Raw genomic sequence first — 21,042 nt, 5'->3', positions numbered from 1 at the left:
GGGGCAAGTTGAAATCAAAATAGACCACCCCTCCCCTGAATAATTGCAAGTCCAAGTACCCAAGCTAATAGTCTAGAACTTGCCCCGAATATTTTTCTAGGCGAAATTCTAAGTGTAGCTTGGCTTGAGAAATGATTGTAGGCTCTCCCTGGTTCAATTTGAAATTTGAAATCTTCCATAGTCTACCTATGTGATATCCCTAGTCAACCCAATTGAGCCTAAGCCCTTTTTCTTTCAATAACCACGTTACAAGCCTTTATCCGCGACTGCCCACACTGCTGAGGAGATGATATAGATGCTCAGCAACCCTATTGTCCCTCAGCCAGGTGATGATGAGATACAGCTAGAGGAGACCGAGGGTACTGAGGATGCCATGCAGACTGAGACCACATAGGGAGTTCTCTTAACTCTCTACCCCTTCGTGTTCTTAATTTTGATACGCATTGGGGACAATGCTCATTTTTATTTGGGGGTGGTCTATTTTGATTGATTTGACATTGACATTTGGTCTGTAATAACTCTTATACTGTTTTTCTTTTATCTTTATTTTCTCTTTGTTTATGTATATATTCTTCCCTTTCCCTTGATATTTATATTCATTTCCCCCTCGGTTTGTATATTCGTTTGCCTTACTTTCCGTAGTTTAGCTTCTTTAGTTTGTCTTTCTTAGTAGTATAACTTCTTATTTATTTTAGTAACTTCTTTTTGATTTGTTAGCTTCTTTTTTACGTTTGAGTGAACAATAAAACTTTATTTTTCTTAATGCCACGGTTCTTTCCAAAGGTGGATTTTGTGTGAACCGGATGGCTCTTCCCAATGATAGATGGCGTGACAACTTTCTAAGGGATTGAGTCCGTTTTCTTTTAAGTTTAGGAAAAAAATAGTAGTAATGAATAAAAGGGTCTCTAATATGCTTCACTTGGTACCAACACATTTACCCACGACCTTATGGTAAAAAACAAGTTGTTGGAAGAAATTAGCTCTAGTTGTGATCTTTTGACTCTTGTGTTGACTTAAGCAGTCATCGAGTGATTCAGTCGAGCCATTCGTGATTCTCAATCTCAACTAGGGTTATTGTGGGCCCTCGACTCCATTCTCTTTAGCAATCCAACAGCGTGAGAGGTGAGGTATTGAATTGCAAGTCCAAGTACTCGTGCTAATAGTCTAGAACTTTCCCCGAATGTTTTCCTAGGCAAAATTCTAAGTGTATCTTGGCTTGAGAAATGATTGTAGGCTCTCCTTGGTCCAATTTGAAATTTGAAATCTTCCATAGCCTACCAATGTGATATCCCTAGTCAACCCATTTGAGCCTAAGCCCTTTTTCTTTAAATAACCATGTTACAAGCCTTTATCCGTTTGGTAATGACCCTCCCTTGGCACCCGATCTTTCCTTAGCATTCTTGAGAAACAATTGGCAAAAACATAAGTTTGGGGGGAGAGACTAGGAGTTTGAAATTGATTAAAGGTACAAAATAAGAGAAAAAAATGAATAAAAGGGAAGGCAAAGAAAAGAAAGAAAGAACAAAAAATAAAATGCCAAAAATAAAGTGAATAAAGTAAAAAGTTGAAGGGATTCAAAGAAAAGCAAGAATTAAAGGCATGGAGTAAATATAAAAGGAGAAAATGAGTGTCATGATCAAGAAAGAGTGACGTTACGTCTCTCTAGTTCCCTCGAGGAAAAAGAAATTGACTGAAAGAGTCGACAAAGTATGAGCCAAAAAGAGAAAATGGAGTGCTTAAGGGAAGATGAACCCATTCTAGTCCATCAAGTCCTACCTTGATCCAAAAAGCCTTTAACATCCCGAAAAAGCCCTACGTGATTTCAAGTTGAGTGAGCTTGCATTAGTGGTGATTTACATGAGGGGCAAGCATATGGTACTTAAAGTCATACTTGTGACATTCTTTTGAGAGAGATGAGCGAACTTTTCACTATCCTTGAATTGAGTGTTGCATTCTAAAGAGAGATTTGCTAACGGAGAGTAAAGGAAGAGGAGTTTGGGATCCACAATGACCTACATGAAAGAGCTAGCTTCCTTGATAAATAAAGCCAACCCTTAATGCTCTAGTGTCACATTAGAACTATAGTACTCAAAAAGTCAAATCATTGCATTGTTGATAATTCATTCGTGTTTTGGGTAATTATTGGTCCCAATTGATGTGTGATTGATTCACCTTAGGCCATCCGAAATAGCCCTTTTTCTAGTGGAGGTGGGAATTGCCTTAATTTCTTGAGGACAAGCAAAAGCTTAAGTTTAGGGGAGTTGATAAGTAGGGATTTTGACTACTTATTTGCACTCTTTTACTTGCGTTTTAGCTCAAAACTGCTTAAAGGTATTCCCGAAATCTAACAAAATATGCTTGCTTGCAGGAGTGTTAGAATATGAGCTAAAGAAATGAAAATCAACTCAAGAAGGAGTAATATTGGAGAAGGACAAAAACAAGGCTAAAAGGGCACTGTGCGGACCGCACAATATTGAGTGCGGCCGCAGATAATGAAGAAAACCTCTGACAAGAAATGACATGTAAAGTGCGGAACGCACAATTCTGGTGTGGCCGCAGAAGACAAAGATCAGAGAGATAGGATTTCAAGTTCAAGAAGAAATGCGGACCGCACCATTTTGGGCGGCCGCATAATCAAGAGCGCGGTCGCACTCATTTTTATGCGGTCCGCAGAAGTCTCACATAGCCAGAGCCTAAGATCAAGGAGTGCGGACAGCACTATAATTGTGCGACCGCAGAAGCAAGAGTGCGGCCGCACTCACAAATGTGCGGTCCGCAGTAGTTGAAGGAGTGCGGCTGTAATCCAGAATTGTGCCGTCGCAGAACTGGAACCTGTCAAGCCAAGTCTCGTTGTGAGGACCGCACACATAATTATGTGGCCGCACAACCTCCGCAGGGGAATTTGTGTCAGATATTTTCAGCTTAGTATAAATAAAACTTTTGTTATTTTTAGGGTAAGTTTTGTTTTGGGAGAGCACCTGGACCGTTTTTCTTTACTGTTTTGAGTAATATTGTACTAGATTAGCTTCTAAACGTTACATTTTCTTTCCCTAATCAATTATTATGCATTCTATCTTAATTTCTTCTTGTATTTCTTCATTTTTCATGAGTAACTAAATTTCTAGCTAGGGTTGTGGCCCAACCCTAGTGTGGGTACTTAATGGGTGTTTGATTTAGGACTTGTTTGTGATTGGGTTAGTGATATTTAGCCTAGTTCTTGCTTGAATTCAAGAATTAATGGTTGCAAACATTGATTCATGCCTAATTGACTTAGTCTCTACTTGAGAAAGAGAGACGAAGTCTTGGAAAACTTGGCTAATAAGAAATTGAGGCAAACTCAAGAAATTGATAGCCCCAATTAACGGGTTCAATCTAAAGATAGTAAGACCCGACTTGAGCATTTATCACTTGTTTTGTGAAATACCCATTTGGAGTTGAGAAAGCCAAATTGGAAAAAATCACTCAAACTACCAAGAGGTATAGAGTGGGCAATTGCGTGTGATTGCTATATTACAACCCCGACCAATCAAACTTGCCCTAGAGTTTACAACCCATTAGGTAACCACCTAGGTGAACGTCACGACTCTAGATCTTTTATCATTTGGAAAATAACCAAAACCAAAAATATTATCTTCTAGTTTTATAATTGCAATCAATAGTTTAAAGTAGAAGTAGAAACAACAAACAAGAATGTGGAAGTGTAATCTAAGGCATATCGTATAGTTACACTAAGCATATACCTAATCCCAATTCTAACTCCCTGAGTATTCGACCTCGACTTGCGTTGGGTTTATTATACCTTGTCACAATCAAAAACAAGTATCCATTGCCGAGGATTGATGATTTATTTGATCAGCTTCAGGGTGCCCAGGTGTTTTCAAAGATTGATTTGAGATCTGGCTACCATCATTTGAGGATTAGGTCATCCAATGTTCCTAAGACAGCTTTTCGGACTCGGTATGGGCATTATGAGTTTCTAGTGATGTCATTTGGTCTGACAAATGCCCCAGCAGCATTCATGGATTTGATGAACCGGGTGTTCAAACCCTACTTGGATTCCTTTGTGGTTGTGTTTATTGATGATATCTTGATCTACTCCCACAGTCGATAGGAGCATGAGCAGCACTTCGGATCGTTCTTCACACTCTGAAAGACAGCCAGTTATATGCTAAGTTCTCAAAATGCGAGTTTTGGTTGAGTTCAGTTGCTTTCTCCGATCACGTTGTATCAGCAGAGGGTATTCAAGTGGATCCTAAGAAGATTGAGGCAGTTCATAACTAGCCTAGACTTGCATCATCTACAGAGATTCGTAGTTTCCTGGGTTTGGCGGGCTATTGCCGTCGATTTGTGAAGGGGTTTTCATCCATAGCAGCCATGTTGACCAGATTGACCTAGAAGGGTGCCCCGTTCAGGTGGTAAGACGAGTGTAAAGCGAGCTTTTAGAAGCTCAAGACTGCTTTGACTACGGCACCGATTTGGTGTTACCCACAGGTTCAGGATCTTATACAGTATATTGTGACGCATCTCGTATTAGTCTGGGTGCGGTGTTGATGCAGGGTGGCAACTTTATTGCATATGCTTCGCGGAAGCTGAAGGTTCACGGGAAGAATTACCATGTTCATGATTTAGAGCTGGTAGCCATTGTTCATGCACTAAAGATTTGGAGGTACTATCTTTACAGCGTGCCATGTGAGGTATTCACTGATCATCAGAGCTTGCAGTATTTGTTCAAGTAGAAGGAACTCAATTTGAGGTAGAGAAGGTGGCTGAAGCTATTGAAGGACTATGATATCACCATATTGTATCATCCCGGGAAGGCCAATGTGGTGGCCGATGCTTTGAGCAGAAAGTCAGCCAGTATGGGCAACCTTGCTTATATTCCAGTTGGTGAGAGACCACTAGAATTGGATGTTCAGGACCTGGCCAACCAGTTTGTGAGGTTAGATATTTCTGAGCCCAGCCATGTTTTAGCTTGTACAGTTGCTTGGTCTTCCTTGTTTTAGCGCATCAGAGATCGGCAAGATGACGATCCTCATTTACTTGTCCTTAGAGACACAGTGCGGCACGGTGGTGCCAAGGAGGTTACTGTTGGAGATGACAGAGTTTTGATGATGCAGGGTCGTATTTGTGTGTCTAATGTGGATGGACTTCGTGAGTTGATCCTTGAGTAGTCCCACAGTTCCCGATATTCTATTCATCCGGGCGCTGCCAAGATGTATTAGGGCTTGAAGCAGCATTATTGGTTGAGGTGAATGAAGAAGGACATAGTTGCCTATGTAGCTCGGTGCCTAAATTGTCAGCAGATGAAATATGAGCATCAGAGACCCGGTGGTTTGCTTCAGCAGATGGAGATTCCTGAGTGGAAGTGGGAGCGTATCACTATACACTTTGTTATTTGACTCCCACGGACTCAGAGGAAGTTCGACGTCATATGGGTTATTGTGGATAGGCTGACTAAGTCAGCGCACTTCATTCCTATGGCAGTTACCTATTCCTCAGAGCGGTTAGCAGAGATTTATATTCGTGAGATCGTCCATCTTCACAGGGTGCCCGTGTCTATCATTTCTGATCGAGGTACGCTGTTTACCTCGCACTTTTGGAGGCAGTTCAGTGTGAGTTGGGTACGCGGGTTGAGTTGAGCACAGCATTTCATCCTTAGATGGACGGGTAGTCTGAGCGTACTATTCAGATTTTGGAGGATATGCTATGCGCTTGTGTTATAGACTTCGGAGGATCGTGGGATTAGTTCTTGCCCCTTGCAGAGTTCGCCTACAACAATAGCTACCAGTCAAGCATTCAGATGGCTCCCTATGAGGCATTATATGGTAGGCGGTATCGGTTGCCAGTTGGGTGGTTCGAGCCAGGAGAGGCTCGGTTGTTGGGCACAGAATTAGTATAGGATGCCTTGGATAAGGTCAAGATTATTCAGGATCGACTTCGCCCAGCTCAGTCCAGACAGAAGAGTTATGCCGACCGTAGAGTTCGTGATGTTGCATTCATGGTCGGAGAGAGAGTGTCACTTCGGGTATCACCCATGAAGGGTGTAATGAGGTTCGGAAAGAAGGGCAAGTTGAGCCCTAGGTATATCGGACCTTTTGAGATTCTGGAGAGAGTGGGAGAGGTGGCTTACAGTCTTGGGTTGCCACCCAGTTTAGCAGTTGTTCATCCAGTATTCCATGTGTCCATGCTTCGAAAGTATCACGGCGATCCGTCCCATGTGTTAGATTTCAGCTCTGTCCAGTTGGACAAGAATTTGACTTACGAGGAGGAGCCGGTGGCAATTTTAGCCCGGCAAGTTCGCCATTTGAGATTAAAGAATTACCCTTCAGTTCGAGTGTAGTGGAGAGGTCAGCCTATTGAGGCAGCTACTTAGGAGTCTGAGTCCGATATGCGGAGTAGATATCCCCACCTTTTCACCAACCCAGGTACTATTCTATGTTCGTTCGAGGATGAACGATGGTTTTAGAGGTGGAGAATGTGATGATCCAAAAATTCATCTTATGTTTTAGAACTTGAATCTGCGCTCTTAAGCCTTAAAAATCTCATTTTTACCCTCCTTTATTTGCGTGCATTGTCCGGGCAAGTTTTCGGAAAGCTTTTATGTTAAAAACTAATAAAAATGAGAATTTTTGCCTTAAAATTTAATTTTTGTTGACTTCGGTCAATAGGTTTGGTAAACGGGCCCGGATCCGTGCTTTGATGGTCCCGATAGGTCCGTATCAAATTATGGGACCTGGGCGTATGCTCGGAATCGAATTCGGAGGTCCCTAGCTTGAGTTATGATTTTTTGATGAAAATTAAAAGTTTGGAAATTATTTATTTTTAAGAATTGATTGATATTTGGCATTGTTAGTATCGGGTTCGTATTTTGGTTCCGGATCCCGGTACATGTTCATTATGATATTTACGACCTGTGTGTGAAATTTGGTGAGAAACGGAGTTGATTTGACGTGATTCGGACGTCCAGTTGGGAAAATAGAAATTTTAAAGTGTTCTTGAGAATTTCATTTGATTTGGTGCTAAATTTAGAGTTCTAGGTGTTATTTTGGCGATTTGATCGCGCGATCAGGTTCGTATGATATTTTTAGACTTGTGTGCATGTTTTGTTTGGAGCACCGAGGGTTCGAGTGAGTTTCGGATAGGCCACGGGATGTTTTGGACTTTGGAAATCTGGTTTTTCTGCAGAGTTTGGTGTCTAGCATATCCTTCTTCGCGTTTGCAAAGGTCCTCTCGCGAACGCGAAGAGTAAACTGATGAGGCAGGTATTTCTTCTTCGCGAACACGAAGGCTTGGTTGCGAACGCGAAGCAATGGGGGCGTTACCCTTCGCAAACGCGACAAGCACATCGCGAACGCGTAGTGTTAGGCACTGGGGGGGAAGGCAGCCTTTTCTTCATCGCGAACGCGAACACTGTCACGCGAACGCGAAGACCAAGGAAGGGTATCCTACATGAACGCGAAGGCTTGGCAGCCTATACTCTTCGCGAACGCGGCAATGCTCTCGCAAACGCGATGAACACTGTCGTCCAGCACTTAACAGAATCCAAACACGGGATTTAGCCAAAAATTCATTTTTCTAAAAAACCAAATGGTGTGAGGCGATTTTTCAAGAGTCATTTCATCCCCAAAGTGTTGGCAAGTGATTATAAACCATTTTCTTTCAATTACCCATTATATTTCTTGAATTTTCAACCTAAAATCTAGAGTTTTCATGGTAGAATTAGGGGTTAGGGTAGAAACTAGGGATTTCGGGAATTTAGAGATTTAGACCTCAATTTGAGGTCGGATTCTGAAACCAATTATATATTCAGGCTCGGGGATGAATGGGTAAATTGATTTTGGTTCGAACCTCGAGTTTTGACCAAGCGGGCCCAGGGTCGATTTTTTTGACTTTTTGAAGGAAAATTTGGGAAATTTAATTTATGAAATATAATTAGTTACATTAGCAATATTTGATATTATTGAGTCATTTTTCAATAGATACGAGTGGTTTGGAGGTAAATTCCAAAGGAAAAGTTGTGATTGAGAATTAAGTGGCCTTCGGAGCAAGGTAAGTGTCGTGTCTAACTTTGGCTTGAGGGAATAGGTATTATGTGTTCATTTGCTACATGTTTGGTTGTTAAATACGATGTATAGGTGAGGTGACGAGCATCTATACGTCGTTGTCAAGTCATAGCATGCGAGTGAAATTCTATTCTTGTCTATTCTGTAGCCTTAAATTCTACTATCCATGCTTAGCGGGTTATTTGAAATGTTGGGTGACTCATATCTGATTTCATTGAGATTTGGTAACTTTCGAATATTGATTCATGGTTGAGAGTACATTGTGCTATTGATTATGGGTAAAATACTGGTTTCTTTGTGATACTCTTATCTATCCGTTGTTATTGATTCTGTGATTGGTGAGGAGGAGTGTAAAGCACGAAGGGTGATGTCGTGCATGCATTATTTATATTGTGAGGAAGAGTGTAAAGCACGAAGGATGATGCCGTGTATATTATGAGATATTTAAAGCACGAAGGGTGATGTTGTGTATATTATGAGAGGTTATTTGCACGAAGGGTGATGTCGTGCTGTTCTATTTATTTATTTGGTGAGGTTGACAGTAAATGCACGAAGGGTGATGTCATGTCGTTCTATTTGTTTAATTGGTGAGGTTAAGAGTAAAAGCACGAAGGGTGATGTCGTGCAGTTTTCCTTACTATTTTAATTGCTCAATTCGTTTAAGGTTTTTCGGTTTAATTCTGTCTTTTCATTATTCTCACTCTTTATGTTGTATTCCCCCACTGTATGTCCCCTTCCCATTATTTCTTCGTTATTTCTTTATTTACTGTTGTTGCCACTAGCATGATTATACTGTTCAGGTTATATATGGGTGTCTTGTCCTAGCCTCCTCACTACTTCGCCGAGGTTAGGCTCGACACTTACCAGTACATGGGATCGGTTGTATTGATGCTGCACTCTGTACTTTCTGTGCAGATTTTGATATCGGCTCAGGTTGATCGAGATTTTGTTATTGGTCCGCTGTCCGGAGACTCAAGGTAGATATGTCGGCGTTCACAGACCTTGAAGTCCCCGTCTATCTTTTATTCCCTACTGTTTTCTTTCATTCAGACAGTTGTATTTCTTTGAGACTATTACTTGTAGTAAATTCTAGAATGCTTGAGAATTGTGACTCCAGATCCGGGTGGTAGTAATTAATATAGTTTTATAATATTCCGTACTTATTATATTTTATCTTAGTTAATTATTGTTATTTACTGAATGGAAATAAGGAATTGGTTTAATGATTTTCTAACGTTGGCTTGCCTAGCAAGTAAAATGTTGGGCGCCATCACGGTCCCGTCGGTGGGAAATTTTGGGTCGTGACATTTGGTATCAGAGCACTAGGTTGCCTAGGTCTCAAGATTCACGAGCAAGCTTAGTAGAGTCTGGAGGATCGGTACGAAGACGTATGTGCTTATCTTCCAGAGGCTATGAAGTTTAGGAACAAGTTTAACTTTTATTCTTCTCCATCGTGCGATTTTGCTTTCTCAATACTGATTGAACTTTTCTACTCATATTCTCTCGCAGATGGCGAGAACACGTACCGCTTCCTCAACTGAGCAGCAGCCAGAGCCTCCAGTGGCAGCTCCTACGCGGGGCAGAGGCCGAGGCCGTGCCAGAGGTCGAGGCAGGGGAATTGCTCAGCCTAGAGCCCGAGCAGTAGCCCCAGCAGTGGAGCCTCAGATAGAGCTTGATGAGGAGGTTCCATCCCAGATTGTTTCTACCAGACCAGCTCAGGTTCCGGAGGGGTTCATTGCCACCCCAATACTTCAGGACGCTTTGGTCCTTTTGTGGGCCTTATGGAGAGTGTGGCCCAGACTGGCGGATTAGTTCAGCTGGTTATTGCGGCACAGGTCGGAGATGAGCCAGCTATGTCTTCTAAGGCTTTATGGAGATTTGACAGGTTTATCAAGCTCTTTCCTGTTCACTTCAGTGGTTCTCCTTCAGAGGATCCCCAGGAGTATCTTGACAGTTGTCACGAGGTTCTACGGAACATGGGTATAGTGGAGACCAATGGGGTTGATTTTGCTGCATTTCAGATGATTGGTTCCGCCAAGAAATGGTGGAGAGATTACTTGTTGACCATACCAGTTGGGTCGCCTGATCTTACTTGGGACCAGTTCTCTCAGCTCTTCATAGAGAAGTTTCTGCCTATCACATTGAGAGAGGAGCATCGCCATCAGTTTGAGCGTCTCCAGCAAGGCAGTATGACTGTTACTCAGTATGAGACCCATTTTGTGGATTTGGTTCGTCATGCCATTCTTCTGCTTCCCATAGAGAGAGAGAGGGTGAGGAGGTTTATTGATGAACTTGCTCAGCCTATCAGATTGCAGATAGCTAAGGAGATTGGGAGTGAGATTTCTTTTCAGGCGGCTACTAATATCGCCAGGCGAGTCGAAATGGTTCTTACTCAGGGAGGTCAGGGGTCTGACAAGAGACCTAGTCATTCCGGTAAGTTCAGCGGTGCCTCATCTAGAGGTAGGAGTACTTTTGGTAGAGGCCATCCTCCCAGGTCGTTTCATTCAGCGCTCCAGGCATCCCACGGTGCCTCAGGTGGTCGTGGCCCTTAGATGCATTATTCCGACCAGCTAGCCTACAGTGCACCACCAGCTCCTATTAGTGCACCTCCACTCTAGAGTTATCAAGGTGGTTATTCAGGTAGACAGGGTCAGTTTCAGGGTCAGCAGTCACAGCAACCGAGGTTATATTATACTTGTGGTAATCCGAGGTACATTGCTAGATTTTTTCCTCGGCAACGGGCAGCTCACAGCATTAGATTTCTCGTGCCATGGTTCCGGCACCAGTTGCTGCACCACCTACTCAGCCAGCCAAAGGCAGGGGTCAGGCAGCCAGAGGTAAGGGCCAGACAGTTAAAGGTGGAGGTCAGGCCATTAGATGTGGAGACCAGCCAGCTAGAGGCTATCCCAGGGACGTAGTTCAGGGTGGTAGTGCCCAGCCACGGTGTTATGCTTTCCCAGCCAGGCCTAAGGCTGAGTCATCTGGCGTTGTTATCACAGGTACTGTTTCAGTTTGTAGTAAAGATGCTTCAGTTCTATTTGATCTGGGATCTACTTACTCCTATGTGTCATCCTATTTTGCTTTTCTATTTGATTATGCCCCGTGATTCTTTGAGTGCTCCTTTGTATGTGTCCACACCAGTAGGAGATGCTATTGTTGTAGATCATGTTTATCGTTCGTGTGAGGTCACCATTGGGAGTCTTGAGACTCATGTAGATCTTCTACTTCTCGACATGGTTGATTTTGATGTCATACTGGGTATAGATTGGCTGTCATCTTATCATGCTATATTAGATTGTCATGCCAAGACAGTGGCCTTAGCCTTGTAGGGGTTGCCTCGATTAGAGTGGAGAGGGAATCTTGGCCATTTTGCCAGCAGGGTTATCTCTTATGTGAAGGCTCGGCATATGGTCGAGAATGGGTGTCTAGCTTATTTGGCCTATGTCCGCGATTCTAGTGCGAAGGTTCCTTCCATAGATTTGGTACCGGTTGTTCGTGAGTTTCCAGAGGTGTTTCCTGTAGACCTACCGGGGATGCCACCCAACAGGGATATTGATTTTTGCATTGATTTGACTCCTGGCACTCAGCCCATTTGCATTCTGCCATACCGCATGGCCCCGTAAGAGTTGAAAGAATTGAAGAAGCAGTTGCAAAATTTGCTTGATAAGGGTCTCATTAGACCTAGTGTCTCGCCCTAGGGTGCACCTATGTTGTTTGTGAAGAAGAAAGATGGATCGATGAGGATGTGTATAGATTATCAGCAGCTGAACAAAGTCACTATCAAAAACAAGTATCCATTGCCGAGGATTAGTGATTTATTTGATCAGCTTCAGGGTGCCCAGGTGTTTTCAAAGATTGATTTGAGATATGGCTACCATCAGTTGAGGATTAGGGCATCTGATGTTCCTAATACAGCTTTTCGGACTCGGTATGGGCATTATAAGTTTCTAGTAATGTTATTTGGGCTGACAAATGCCCCAGCAGCATTCATGGATTTGATGAACCGGGTGTTCAAACCCTAATTGGATTCCTTTGTGGTTGTGTTTATTGATGATATCTTGATCTACTCCCACAGTCGAGAGGAGCATGAGCAGCACCTTCGGATCATTCTTCAGACTCTTAAAGATAGCCAGTTATATGCTAAGTTCTCAAAATATGAGTTTTGGTTGAGTTTAGTTGCTTTCTTGGGTCACGTTGTATTAGCAGAGGGTATTCAGGTGGATCCTAAGAAGATTGAGGCAGTTCATAACTGGCCTAGACCTGCATCATCTATAGAGATTCGTAGTTTCCTGGGTTTGGCGGGTTATTGTTGTCGATTTGTGGAGGGGTTTTCATCCATAGCAGCCATGTTGACTAGATTGACCCAGAAGGGTGCCCCGTTCAGGTGGTCAGACGAGTGTGAAGCGAGCTTTCAGAAGCTCAAGACTGTGTTGATACGGCATCGGTATTGGTGTTACCCACAGGTTCAGGATCTTATACAGTATATTGTGATACATCTCGTATTGGTCTGGGTGTGGTGTTGATGCAGGGTGGCAAGGTTATTGCATATCCTTCACGGCAGCTGAAGGTTCACGAGAAGAATTACCCTGTTCATGGTCTAGAGCTGGCAGCCATTGTTCACGCGCTAAAGATTTGGAGGCACTATCTTTACGGCGTGCCATGTGAGGTATTCACTGATCATCAGAGCTTACAGTATTTGTTCAAGTAGAAGGAACTCAATTTGAGGCAGAGAAGGTGGCTGGAGCTATTGAAGGACTATGATATCACCATATTGTATCATCCTGGGAAGGCCAGTGTGGTGGCCGATGCTTTGAGCAGAAAGTCAGCCAGTATGGGCAACCTTGCTTATATTCCAGTTGGTGAGAGACCACTAGCATTGGATGTTCAGGCCCTAGCCAACCAGTTCGTGAGGTTAGATGTTTCTGAGCACAGCCGTGTTTTAGCTTGTACAGTTGCTCAGTCTTCCTTGTTTGAGCGCATCAGAGATCGGCAGGATGACGATCCTCATTTACTTATCCTTAGAGACATAGTGCGGCATCGTGGTGCCAAGCAGGTTACGGTTAGAGATGACAGAGTTTTGAGAATGCAGGGTCGTATTTGTGTGCTTAATGTGGATGGACTTCGTGAGTTGATCCTTGAGGAGTCCCATAGTTCCCAGTATTCTATTCATCCGGGCGCCGCCAAGATGTATCAGGACTTGAGGCAGCATTATTGGAGGAGGCGAATGAAGAAGGACATAGTTACCTATGTAGCTCGGTGCCTAAATTGTAAGCAGGTGAAATATGAGCATCAGAGACCCGGTGGTTTGCTTCAGCAGATGGAGATTCCTGAGTGGAAGTGGGAGCATATCACTATAGACTTTGTTATTGGACTCCCACGGACTCAGAGGAAGTTCTACGCCATGTGGGTTATTGTGGATAGGCTGACTAAGTCAGCGCACTTCATTCCTGTGGTAGTTACCTATTCCTCGGAGCGGTTAGCAGAGATTTATATTTGTGAGATCGTCCGTCTTCATGGGGTGCCCGTGTCTATCATTTTTGATCGAGGTACGTTGTTTACCTCGCACTTTTAGAGGGTCGTTCAGCGTGAGTTGGGTGCGCGGGTTGAGTTGAGCACAGCATTTCATCCTTAGATGGACGGGCAATTCGAGCATACTATTCAGATCTTGGAGGATATGCTCTGCGCTTGTGTTATAGACTTCGGAGGATCGTGGGATCAGTTCTTGCCCCTTGAAGAGTTAGCCTACAACAACAGCTACCAGTCGAGCATTCAGATGGCTCCCTATGAGGCATTATATGGTAGGTAGTGTCGGTCGCCAGTTGGGTGGTTCGAGCTGGGAGAGGCTCGGTTGTTGGGCACAGAATTAGTACAGGATGCCTTTGATAAGGTCAAGACTATTCAGGATCGACTTTGCACAGCTCAGTCCAGACAGAAGAGTTATGCCGATCGTAGAGTTCGTGATGTTTCATTCATGGTCGGAGAGAGAGTGTTACTTCGGGTATCACCCATGAAGGTTGTAATGAGGTTCGGAAATAAGGGCAAGTTGAGCCCTAGGTATATTGGACCTTTTGAGATTCTGGAGAGAGTGGGAGAGGTGGCTTACAGTCTTGCGTTGCCACCCAGTTTAGCAGTTGTTCATCCAGTATTCCATGTGTCCATGCTTCAAAAGTATCACGGCGATCCGTCCCATGTTTTAGATTTCAGCTCTGTCTAGTTGGACAAGAATTTGACTTACGAGGAGGAGCCGGTGGCAATTCTAGCCCGGCAAGTTCGCCAGTTGAGATCAAAGAATTACCCTTCAGTTCGAGTGCAGTGGGGAGGTCAGCCTATTAAGGCAGCTACTTGGGAGTCCGAGTCCGATATGCGGAGTAGATATCCCCACTTTTTCACCAGCCCAGGTACTTTTATATGTCTGTTCGAGGATGAACAGTGGTTTTAATGGTGGAGAATGTGATGACCCAAAACACCATCTTATGTTTTAGAACTCAAATCTGCGCTCTTAAGCCTTAAAAATATCATTTTTACCCTCCTCGATTTGCGTGCGCAATCCGGGCAGGTTTCCGGAAAGCTTTTATGTTTAAAACTAATAAAAATAAGAATTTTTGCCTTAAAATTTAATTTTAGTTGACCTTGGTCAACATATTTGTTAAACGGTCCCGGATCCGTGCTTTGACGGTCCTGGTAGGTCTGTATCGAATTATGGGACCTGGGCGTATGCTCGGAATCGAATTCGGAGGTCCCTAGCTTGAGTTATGATTTTTTTATGAAAATTAAATGTTTGGAAATTATTTGTTTTTAAGAATTGATTGATATTTGGCATTGTTAGTATCGGGTACGTATTTTGGTTCCGGAGCCCGGTACAGGTTCATTATGATATTTAAGACCTGTCTATGAAATTTGGTGAGAAAGGAGTTGATTTGATGTGATTCGGACGTCCAGTTGAGAAAATAAAAATTTTAAAGTGTTCTTGAGAATTTTATTTGATTTGGTGCTAAATTTAGAGTTCTAGGTGTTATTTTGGCGATTTGATCGCGCGAGCAGGTCTGTATGATGATTTTAGACTTTTGTGCACGTTTTGTTTCGAGCCTCGAGGGCTCGGGTGAGTTTCAGATAGGCTACGGGATGTTTTGGACTTTGGAAATTTGGTTTTTCTGCAGAGTCTGGTGTCTGGCATATCCTTCTCCGCGTTCGCGAAAGTCCTCTCGCGAACGCGAAGAGTTAACTGATGAGGCAAGGATTTCTTCTTCGCGAACGCGAAGGCTTGGTCGCGAACGCAAAGCGATGGGGGCGTTACCCTTCGCGAACGCGACAAGCACATCGCGAACGCGTAGTGTTAGGCACTGGGGGGGAGTCAGCCTTTTCTTCATCGCAAACACTGTCTCGCGAACGCGAAGACCAGGGAAGGGTAGCCTACGCAAACGCGAGCACTGTCTCGCGAACGTGAAGGCTTGGCAGCCTATACTCTTCGCGAATGCGACACTGCTCTCGCGAACGCAATGAACACTGTCGCCTAGCACTTAATAGAATCCAAACACGGGATTTAGCCAAAAATTCATTTTTCTCAGAAACCAAAAGTTGTGAGGCAATTTTTCAAGAGTCATTTCTTCTCCAAAGTGTTGGTAAGTGATTCTAAACCATTTTCTTTCAATTACCCATTACATTTCTTGAATTTTCAACCTAAAATCTAGAGTTTTTATGGTAGAATTAGGGGTTAGGGTAGAAACTAGGGATTTTGGGAATTTGGGGATTTAGACCTCAATTTGAGGCTAGATTCCAAAACCAATTATATATTCAGGCTCGGGGATGAATGGGTAAATGGATTTTGGTCCGAACCTCGGGTTTTAACCAAGCGTTCCCGGGGTCGATTTTTTCGACTTTTTGAAGGAAAATTTGGGAAATTTAATTTATGAAATATAAATTATTCCTTTAGCAATATTTGATATTATTGAGTCATTTTTGAATAGATACGAGTGGTTTGGAGGTGAATTCCAAAAGAAAAGCTGTGATTAAGAATTAAGTGGTCTTCGGAGCAAGGTAAGTGTCGTGTCTAACTTTGGCTTGAAGGAATAAGTATTATGTGTTCATTTTCTATGTGTTTGGTTATTAAATACGATGTATAGGTGAGGTGACGAGCATCTATGCATCGTTGTCGAGTCATAGCATGTGAGTGAAATTCTATTCTTGTCTATTCTGTAGCCTTAAATTCTACTATCCATGCTTAGCGGATTATTTGAAATGTTGGGTGACTCATATATGGTTTCACTGAGATTTGGTAACTTTAGAATATTGATTCAAGGTTGAGATTACTTTGTGTTATTGATTATGGGTAAAATACTGGTTTCTTTGTGATACTCTTATCTATCCGTTGTTATTGATTCTGTGATTGGTGAGGAGGAGTATAAAGCACAAAGGGTGATGATGTGCATGCATTATTTATATTGTGAGGAAGAGTGTAAAGCACGAAGGGTGATGCCGTGTATATTATGAGAGGTTTAAAGCGCGAAAGGTGATGTCATGTATATTATGAGAGGTTTAATGCACGAAGGGTGATGTCGTGTCGTTCTATTTATTTATTTGGTGAGGTTGAGAGTAAATGCACGAAGGGTGATGTCGTGCCGTTCTATTTATTTAATTGGTGAGGTTGAAAGTAAAAGCACGAAGGGTGATGCCATGCAGTTTTCCTTGCTGTTTTAATTGCTCAATTCGTTTAAGGATTTTCGGTTTAATTCTGTCTTTTCATAATTCTCACTCTTTATGTTGTATTCCCCCACTGTATGTCCCCTTCCCATTATTTCTGCATTATTTCTTTATTTATTGTTGTTGCCACTAACATGATTATACTGTTCAGGTTATATGTGGGTATTTTATCCTAGCCTCGTCACTACTTCGCCGAGGTTAGGCTCGACACTTACCAGTACAAGGGGTCGGTTGTACTGATGATGCACTCTACACTCTCTCTGCAGATTTTGATACCAGCTCAGGTTGATCGAGATTTTGTTATTGGTCCGCTGTCCGGAGACTCAAGGTACATCTGTCGGCGTTCACAAACCTTGAAGTCCCCATCTATCTTTTATGCCCTACTATTTTCTTTCATTCAGACAGTTGTATTTCTTTCAGACTATTACTTGTAGTAAATTCTAGAATGCTTGTGAATTGTGACTCCAGATCCGGGTGGTAGTAATTAATACAGTTTTATAATATTCCTTACTTATTATATTTTATCTTAGTTAATTATTGTTATTTACTGAATGGAAATAAGGAATTGGTTTAACGATTTTCTAACATTGGCTTGCCTAGCAAGTGAAATGTTAGGCGCCATCACGGTTTCGTCGGTGGGAAATTTCGGGTCGTGACAGGACCCGTCCAAGCTTCTTATTCTAATAAGATCGGGACGTTCGCCTCGGCAGGATTATGTAATTCACTCTTATGGGATTGGGTCGTTTGCCTCAGCAGGATTATGTATTTCATTCTTATGGGATCGGGTCGATCGCCTCGGCAGTATTTATGTACCACACTCTCATGGGAGCGTCGTTCTCCTCTGCAGTTTAATAAATATATCTATGGTTCGGGTTGTTCTACCCTCGGCAGTGCATAGTTTAAATTCTTATGTTGGATCGGGTCGTACGCCTCGGCATTTCCTATATCATAGCATCATGGATTCATGCGTAATATTTGGAAAAAAGCCAGTATATCTATGAGTTTTCCTGATTTGAGTTATGACGATCTATCTTATGAGATCTATATATATATATATATATATATATATATGCGCTCCGGTTAAGGAGGGAATTTCTAATGGAGAGCTTGGGTTCCTCGTGGATAAGGGGAATTTGTACCGCGTGATTTATTAGTTGTTTACCTCATTTATTTACTTTGCCTCATATTTACTTATCTATTTACTGTACCTGATGTTATTAGACCACTAGTGAGTGTCTATGTCAACCCCTCGTCACTGCTCCTCCGGGGTTAGGCTAGATTCTTACTGGGTACATGTTGGTTACGTACTCATGCTACACTTGCTGCACACTTTTGTACAAGTACATATATGACTAGTGGCCTTGTGAGAGCAGAGGTGTGTATGCATGCGGGGACTTATGTGAGCTGCATTCCACATTACAACCCGCAGCCGGCAGAGTCTCCTTCAGAGTATTTATATTTCTCCTGTCCAAATTTTTATTCCGAACAGATGCTGTATTTTATTTTACATTCCTAGTTGATGCTCATGCACTTGTGACACCGGGTTTTGGAGTGATTACGAGTTGCTCTGTAATGAAATTTTTAAAAATATTATCATTTACTCTGTAAATTCCATATTCTACTATTTAATGGAAGGAAAAATATGATTTCAAAATATTAAAACGAGAACCAAATTGAGTATTTATTGTTGGCTTGCCTGACAGCGGTGTCCGGCGCCATCACGACTTTTAATATATTTTAGGTCGTGACATGACCTGATCTCGTCACTACTCTATCGAGGTTAGGCTTGGCACTTACTGGGTACCATTGTGGTGTACTCACACTACACTTCTACATATCTTTTTGTGCACATCCAGGTTCTTCCCGCCATACTAGATACCCGTGAGTTGGACCGCACGTGGACACTTCAAGGTATATCTTCCAGCATCCACAGACCTCGGAGTCCCCCTTTATCCTTATTATGTTGTTTCCCTTATTCTCTTTAGACTTGATGTATAGAGACGCTTAGTATTTTCTCTTAGAAGCTTGTGACTTATTTCTACCGGATTTTGGGAGTTGTAATTATTAAATCGCAGTTTTTATTTATATATCATGTGTTGAGATTGGAGTTCAGTTTATTATTCAGTTATTCAGCAAATTATTAGGATTACCTAGTCTTAGAGACTAGGTGCCATTACGACATCCTACGGAGGGAAATTGGGGTCGTGACAGTTGGTATCAGAGCACTTGGTAATGAGTTTAAGCTCCATGTTGTCATGTATTATAGCCGACCAAATTAAGACCTTGGCCAGGGCGATTGAATGAAAGAAGAAAAGAGTTTCTTAGGTCATTCAATGGTCGATTATATTTGACATGAACACATAGTTGGTCGCCTATTAAGATTTGACAGTTGAACCATATCCTAGGGTGACCCAGAGCTATAAGGACAGAAGGAATTAATGCATTATTCTTCTACGGGTTCTTGAGAGTAAATTGTATACTTCATTCTATCCGATCATTGAGGAGTGTTTCTAGATGCCACCCTTGATTAGTATATTGATGTGTTCAATTTAGTATCGAACCTATGGGGTCGCACACTAACGAGTGTTCTGATCTTTGTTAAAGGATACCAACAACAACAACAATAACAACCCAGTATAATCCCACAAGTGGGGTCAGGGGAGGGTATGATGTACGTAGCCTTACCCCTACCCTGGAAGGGCAGAGAGACTATTTCCGATAGACCCTCGGCTAAAGAAGATGAAAGAAGCCCCGATAGCAAGTAATAGCAAGAACAATAATTAGAAAACTAAAGCAAAGATAGCAACAGAGAATATGAAAGAGGTACCGATAACAAGTAATAGCAAGACAATATATTTAGAAAACTAAATCCAAGGCAGCAAACGAGAATATGAACGAAGTACTGCCAGTAAACTACGGAATTACTGATGACTAGCAATAATATAATAAGCCATGTGAATATAGCACACTAAGGAAAAAAGGGTACCGTACTAGCACTAATACTATCGAACTATAGAAGTCAAAGAGAAATGCATGACTACCTACTAACCTTCTACCTTAATCTTCAACCTCCACACCCTTCTATCTAGGGTCATGTCCTCGGTTAGCTTAAGTTGCGCAATGTCCCGCCTGATCACCTTTCCCTAAGACTTCTTTGGCCTACCTATACCCCTCCTCTTACCTCTGAAGGCCAACCTCTCACATCTCTTGACTGGGGTATCTTTGCTTCTCCTCTTAACATGCCCGAACCATCTCAACCTCGCCTCACGCATCTTAGTCTCCACATGGGCCACTCCCACCTTGTCCCGAATAACTTCATTCCTAATTCTATCCAACTTAGTATTCCCACACATCCATTTCAACATCCTCATCTCATCTACTTTCATCTGCCGGACATGGGAGATTTTGACTGGCCAACACTCTGCCCCATACAACATAGTCGGTCTAACCACTACCTTGTAGAACTTACCCTTAAGTCTCAACGGAACATTCTTATCACACAAGACACCAGAAGCGAGCCTCCACTTCATCCACCCTGCTCTGATACGGTGTGTGACATCCTCATCTATCTCCCCATCCTTCTGAATTATAGACCCCAGATACTTGAAACTCTCTCTTTCCTGGGAATGACTTGCGTATCGAGCCTCACATCCCAGTCAGCCTCCTGGGTAACACCCCTGAACTTGCACTCCACGTATTCTGTCTTGATCTTGCTCAACTTGATACCCTTAGACTCTAGAGTATGTCTCCAGGCCTATAGCCTCTCGTTAACGCCACCTCGCATCTCATCAATCAGGACTATATCATCCGTAAATAACAAGCACCAAGGCACCTCCCCTTGAATGTGTCACGTCAATGAATCCATCACCAGGGAAAACAAAAACGGGCTAAGTGATGATCCCTGATGCAACCCCATCACAACAGGAAAATAATTAGAGTCTCTTCCTGCTGTCCTAACTCGTATCTTAGCTCTATCATATATGTCCTGAATCACTCTAATATACGCTACAGTCACTCCATTATACTCCAAACATCTACATAGAACCTCTCTTGGGACTTTGTCATAGGCTTTCTCCAGGTCAATGAAAACCATATGCAAATCCTTCTTCATCGCCCTATACTGCTCCACCAATCTCCTCACAATGTGAATGGCCTCAGTAGTCAATCGTCCAGGCATGAAACCAAACTGGTTCTCGAAAATGGGCACACTCCTCCTCAACCTCCCTTCAATCACCCTCTCCCACACTTTCATCGTGTGGCTTAACAACTTGATACCCCTATA

General features: G+C 42.6%; 1 protein-coding gene across 1 annotated transcript; it reads right to left on the bottom strand.

The window, feature by feature from the left end:
* Window positions 1-20,607: 20,607 nt before the first annotated feature.
* On the bottom strand, window positions 20,608-21,012 carry LOC138894597 (secreted RxLR effector protein 78-like). Its single transcript, XM_070179304.1, has one exon. The coding sequence runs from the start codon at window positions 21,010-21,012 to the stop codon at window positions 20,608-20,610; it is 405 nt and encodes a 134-aa protein (XP_070035405.1).
* Between the last annotated feature and the right edge of the window lie 30 nt (window positions 21,013-21,042).

Source organism: Nicotiana tomentosiformis, chromosome 6 (assembly GCF_000390325.3).
Source record: "Nicotiana tomentosiformis chromosome 6, ASM39032v3, whole genome shotgun sequence".
In the NCBI taxonomy this organism is placed as follows: domain Eukaryota; kingdom Viridiplantae; phylum Streptophyta; class Magnoliopsida; order Solanales; family Solanaceae; genus Nicotiana; species Nicotiana tomentosiformis.
This window is presented reverse-complemented; position numbering and strand designations above follow the sequence as displayed.

What these genes read in the sequence shown, in the direction of transcription:
- LOC138894597 (XM_070179304.1), bottom strand. Translation starts at nt 21,012, where the DNA reads ATGAAAGTGTGGGAGAGGGTGATTGAAGGGAGGTTGAGGAGGAGTGTG.